Raw genomic sequence first — 6,371 nt, forward strand, 5'->3', positions numbered from 1 at the left:
ACACAGCAAGAAGCAGAGATTAATTTGTTGAAACAAGCATCACTGATCTTCTAATGGCTCTTGTGGACAGCTCAAATCTCCTTATCTTGTTTACAGCTTTTTATTGTGTTCTTAGATGCTAATATGAGGTGAAAAACTTACTTCTGTTCCTCCGTCTTTGAAGGTATCGCTGTACGTACTGTCAGGAGTGCTGCGCTGGTCATCTTTGAGATAATTTGTGTGGGGAGCAATGTTGGACACTTCGTATGGTTCAAAGATAACTCCTCGGTGCTCCTCATTTTCTCCTCTTGCATAGTGCGCTTGTGGGGTCATAAAAACAGGGGTGAACTCCTCTGCTTTAACCACAGTCACTCCAGTCCCCGTAATGGGCGTTGAGCTCCCAGACACATTTGTGTTGTATTCCCTTTTGGACGACTCCAAAGGGTCTTGGTTCAAGGAAAGGTTAACCGGCACCGTCTTCAGGACTTGCACGCGGTTCTCTCCCCCACTTAAATTACTCTGAGCTTCTGTGGTATTAAGACAATTTCTGTGAGACAAAACCAAAAAACGTTATGAACTGTCCTGATAGAGTAAATCTCCTCCTCAAATAGTTTAATGTTCTTAGATGGAAGCAAAAGATATCTTTCAACTCTGACAAGTCATTGCCATAAGAAGTAGTACATTAACAAATACTAGGGAAAAGACATCATAAGATACAAGCAGAGAGGTCCAGAGCTCTTTAACAGCTAGGGAAAGAGGATACATTTGATTTGACCTATAATCAGTATGACTTGTTACAATAAATTTTGGGTATCCAGGGTTGCTTTTGCTTATAATTTGGATGCAAAAATCAATCCACCAGTGCAACAGCCTTTTGGCACAAAATAAGCATAAAGAGTAAGGCGAGGTATGGATTACTCACAGTAGAAAATTTATATGTGAAATAGGCACAATATCAACAGCAAAATTCATATGCTGATGCATGCTCTTTCAGGCTGTTGACAGGTCACTATTGTTTGTGTAACTCTGGTACCAATGCTCTTCTGAAAGAACAAGCCCAGGAATCCCATTGTATCAGAGTAGATCAGTAACTACAGCGGCTGCAAGGTACCTCCAGCAGCATTCCCACATCTAACCACCGTTGCTGTTGAAAGCAATCTTATCACTGATAGTAGTTGCACTGACATAAAATTGTTAACTCATAAAACTTTTAGTAGGTGTAACATACTGCTTTCTTTTCAACCCAGGAGATATGTTTTGACATTACAGTTCCTCTATCTTAGCTTTCCACCAAAGGCCAGTTTTGTCAAACACACTCAACTTAGGAATTTCTTCGGTGTTCGCAGAAGAAAAACTGTCCCTCAAAAAGTTTCATATTCTGTTTTGAAACAGTGAATTTATACTACTACCTATTTAAACTTTCACCTTACACAGCTAGTGGAGACCGTCTAAGGCTGTCCCAAATTAGCTACATTAAAATAAACCTTGTGTAGCTTCTCTCCACTATAATTTTACATGAAGATACCTTCCTATATGTAAAAACTTAGTTCTTTCTACATAAATATACACCCTCTCTTGGCCACAAGTATTAATAAAGGCAGGAGTCAGCTTCCTCTGACTCTTCAAGTCACTTTTAGCCTACAGAGGAAGGCTGAAATCTGGGAGGAGTGAGAAAAACATTTTGAGCAAATTGTTTTGAGAGAGTTACTTTATTTCCTTCTGGACAGACCCTAAGTTATGATAAATAAAACTATAAATCAGGTTACTGAGGCCAAACAACTCACTTTTTGCTCTAGAAGAAAATTGAAAGAGAAGCAGCCAATAGCCAACTGCCAGTATAATCTGATTTTACTAATCTCAGCAGCAGCAAAACAACAAAAAGAAACACAAACAAATAATGAAACTTCCTGCTACTTTGCAAATTGCATGTTTAACAATACTGATCAGTTTTTCTAATAAATTAAAAGTAAAAAGGAGTAAAGTTTACTTCCCAAAACAGTCTTCATTCTTTTATCTTTTGGAAGAAAACCATAAACCCTCAGGCTACCATAGTTCCTTCAGTTCACAACTGATCAACACTGTAAGTAGCTGGGTGTATGATTTTGAATAATACTGTACCTTTTATCTTGGTCTTCTTGATTATCACTCACTTTGTTAACAGACAACAGCCTTTTATCTCTGGGAACCTGAGAACAACACCAGGCATCGGGTCAGGTAAATGCAACTGTCAGGTATTTGCAGCTTCAGACTGCTCTATATTGCAACGACTAGAAAAATGTAACCGTAGCAGTGTTGTCTAGTTCACATATGCCAGGAGCTGTTTTTCTTTGGGACACTGATTGTGAACAGAAAGATAATTTCCAAAAGGGAAAAAATGTAGGGATTTTTTCTTTTCTAGTTCTTGGGCACACAAATCTGGAGCAAAGCACTTTTCTATATGTCCTTTTCTTTGGAATATCAAGCTAGGTCAAGCTATCTCAAAATTAAAGTTTATATTCCCAAACACACACACGCTTTTCACTGAATAATAAAAGACGAGAAGAAATACGTGATGCTTTGATGAGCACTGCATGGAGACCCTTTTAGCTCAGAGGAAAAAGGGGTTTCAATTAAACCACAAGCACTGGCTAAGTCCTCCTATTATAGAGCAGTCTGGAGGGTGCAGAACTCGTACCCAGGGGAAGTTTGTGGATCTTTCCCTTTCCTAGCATGAGGACAAGTCGGGGCATGCTGGCATATCATCAGAGAACACCGACTTCTGCTTTGCTGACTGCATCAACAGCCACGAGAAGTAAAAATCCAGTAAAATCTGGCCCCTCAATAGACTCAAAATTGACACCAAAAGTGACTTAAAAGATTTGTCTTCCCACATACCAGTTTCCTGATACCAGCACAGATCTGAAATCACCAAGGGCAAATTTGCTTCCATGACCGTATTTTTCTTTTCTTGCTGAACCAGCAATTTAGGAGCTAAAACTTGTCATCTATCTTTTACAAAAGAAGGTATATCCACTCCATCACAGCAGTTAACTCAGGATTAAAAAGCAAGAATGGGCTAAAGCTGTGCCTTTTATCTTTAAATACTTTAAAGAAATATCAGGAAAATATCTGAATTTAAAGGAAAAACAATACTACAGTGAACTACAGTAGCCAAGGTTAACATCAGCTATATCTGCAAGACAGCAGCAGAGTCAGAGAGCGCTAGCCAGAGCCTTTCCTTCTCTCAGGGACATCCTCTCTCCATATTAAGCATCCTGTTGGTTAAAAAAACCTCTTCCATAAATTTTAAAAGTGGGATCCAAGCCACAGTATGCACATGTTGATTCCTCGGTTAAGATCACATATTTATCCCTGAAGGAGGGTCTATGCTTAGGTAAATATCACTACAAGAAAAAGGAGAAGAGGAAAAAAAAAACAAACAAAAAAACCCAGTTACGTTCAAATAATTCCTATTGACTGCAAAAAGTACTTCAAAAAAATTACCCAGCATGTCAGAATAAATGAGCCAGATCACAAATAAGAGCAATTCGAGAGAGTCTTGTGCACTGGAAGTCCTCCTCTACACTTCCACATTACAGCACAGAGGTTTAAGTTAGGTTTTAAGTTCCTGTTTGAGAGCATCAACAGGAGTTATCCTTTTCTCCCAGTTCAAGACAGAAATAGTTATGACTGAATGCTGGAAATGGCTTTGAGATTAACATAGCTTATTCCATCTGAACCCCAAGACTTTTGCAACTGCCTGGAACAAGGAACAGACATAGTTTTGAGAAGGAAAAGGGCTTTTCTCTGTTTTTATTTTAAAAATCCAGCAGATTAATGAACTGCTACATACAAAGGTATTACTAAGACGGAAGCCAACACTCCAGATGCTCATGCACATCCTGAATTTTACAAATCTGCATTAACTTCACAGACTCTGGCACTGTGGTAACTCTGTCAAGTAGAGAAAAGGACCTTTCTTCTTTCTCATTGGGAAAAGCTTTTCTCTACTGACAACAAAAGCAAGGAACATCTCTTGAAATATAATCAGTAAAGAAATCAAAACAATATTTAACCATAAGGTTAGTATATGGCAACTTACCTACAAACCCTTCTCCTGAACATTCCATTTAATTATCATACTAGAGGCTAAAAAGAGCAGCCCATTCTCTAAAAGCATTTATACCAATAAATACTAAAAGCAAAAGTTCTTAATTTTAAATTTCCATTCCCGCTACTTCTTCATGAATTACAAGGGGAGCTGGCATTGTTCTGCTGGCTTTCACAGAAGATCATCTGTCCAATGCAGACATAGGTGGGCTCAGGAGTACTGAGATAGTTTAAGTGAAATGAACAATTTCATACTTCAGTGCTTGGTAGGCAACACTGATTCTGTTTGCAGAATACAGAGGGGTCAGCCTGGGTTTCAGAGTGAAATTTCTGCATTACACAGAGATGCACCCTGTAGGACTCTGCTCTGATTTCAAGAGAAATCTCAAACATAGCTCTATTTAAACACTAAGAAATATACGAAAAAGAAAGGTGGTATCAAAATGGTAGGTAAAGCCCCAGGGTTATAACCTGACATAAACTGAAACTGTGTGTCAGTGCTTCCCCTGTAAATTGACTTAGATCTCTGTCTCTGTGTCCAGCTCCATTTCTGTCCTCCACCTTTCTATTTAGACTGCAAACTTCCAGTGCAAGGGCTAGACCTCATTATATGTTTATATACAGCCTACTGCAATCATTATACAAATAAAAAAAACATGGGAAACTGTCAGATGAGAGATACTCCAGTTAAAGAGCAAACTAAAACATGTGTGGAATGAAACAGAAAAGCAGACAAACCTACAGATGGGCAAGGCCTCCTCTTTTCCACTTTTTAAAGAATACTGCAAGTATCTGAGCACAAATAAGAAGTGGGCTTATTCATCCAATGCTCTTGTAAGGGAAGAGGAAGAATGCTATGCTCATAAAGAAATCACGGTTGCAAATACTGGTTTTGTTTTTTCTCTCCAGAACTAAACACATCAAAACAGCCTCAGACAGGCTTCCCCTAAAACAGAAAGGGTGCTTGATGCAAGTATCAGAGAGAAAACAAGATGCAGTTGACTTCCATCTTTGAAAACTGGCTCTTTTGATGCCTCTTAGAGCAGTCCCCTGCTCGTGCAGCAGAGAGGAATAATGATGGAGTTACCTACTTTATAATAGTCATACAATAGGCCAAGAGCAGCAGCACTGTCCTCATCACCATTTATGCTCATCATAGCTTTGGTAGCTGCTGTTAGGGGATTCTCCAAATACGACTTCCAGGCTTCATCTTCGCTGGTGTAGGCTCGTCTGGTGTTGAATGAAGTGTCATTTGGCACTAAGGCCACAAGTCGCTTGTTACTGCATAGACAGGAAGAATAAAATGGTGATCCAGAAGGGATAACTTTATTCACAAGGCATGTTAAAGAACATCACATAGCTCAATGAAAGTGATATGATTACATCAAGGAAGCATCTCTGTATTAAACTTGGTGACATAAATATTTATCAGTATTAGGTATCTTCAGTACTTAACCAAAAAAATTAAATGTGTGTAGATCTTGTGATAATAATTCAAATGTATTTTTACTAATATACAGAGCTATCAAAATATTTTAAAACTACTTGGAAAAAAAGGAAGTAACAATATAAGAACATTTTGCCCCAGTATTTTTGCCAGATGTACATTTGATTAGGGAAAAATACATTTAACGGAAATCAGTTATAATAAGAAGACATGAATAAAAAGAAGTATCTCATACTAATCTAGTGTTCACCTAAAGCGAGCGTAGTTCAGTTTTGAATAACTGGGTACACCTTATAATTGAGCTATTCTCTGCTTTTGGAATGCAATTTGTCCATAATTTCAGAGAGGTTTTCTGTAACAGGACATGAGCAATGGGTCCAATGGATGGAGCAGAAGTTGTCAACATATTTGGTCTCAATTCCCACTTTATGACTCCCTACATCTAGTTACAGACCCATGGCAATACACACAAGATCATTAGTAAGTGGGATTTGCAGCAGAGCAGCTTCCTCCAGCCTGAAAGTTGTGCAAACTGACCAGTACCTGTGTATCACAGGAGAGGCTGCTGCACCACAGCTATGGCCGAAATTTCCAGTATAATGGAAACATAAATGAAGATAATAGTACTTGCTTTTGTAAAACGTTCCATAAACTCATGGATAAAAGAGCTAGGAAAAAAAAAAAGTAGCATTCCTATTACACAAGATAGTAGGCAAACAGATTAGGCAGGAAATAGTGGAGCGAGGGGTGTACTGCTTACTGTGCGTTGCAAGAGCACTGTCAAGAACTGTGGCTCAAGTTACAAGGATCACAGTGAAACTTTTAACACGTTACACCTTACAAATTTGAAAGCTGC

The 6,371-nt window shown here is 38.6% G+C and overlaps 1 protein-coding gene across 1 annotated transcript in view; it reads right to left on the bottom strand.

The window, feature by feature from the left end:
* GRHL2 (grainyhead like transcription factor 2) overlaps nucleotides 1-5,426 on the bottom strand; it is a 47,645-nt gene extending 42,219 nt beyond the window's left edge. The window contains 3 exon segments of the mRNA XM_059815409.1: nucleotides 142-526; nucleotides 2,098-2,165; nucleotides 5,160-5,426. Of these exon segments, the coding sequence (XP_059671392.1) occupies nucleotides 142-526; nucleotides 2,098-2,165; nucleotides 5,160-5,426 (720 nt within the window).
* Nucleotides 5,427-6,371: the final 945 nt, after the last annotated feature.

Source organism: Gavia stellata, chromosome 3 (assembly GCF_030936135.1).
Source record: "Gavia stellata isolate bGavSte3 chromosome 3, bGavSte3.hap2, whole genome shotgun sequence".
In the NCBI taxonomy this organism is placed as follows: domain Eukaryota; kingdom Metazoa; phylum Chordata; class Aves; order Gaviiformes; family Gaviidae; genus Gavia; species Gavia stellata.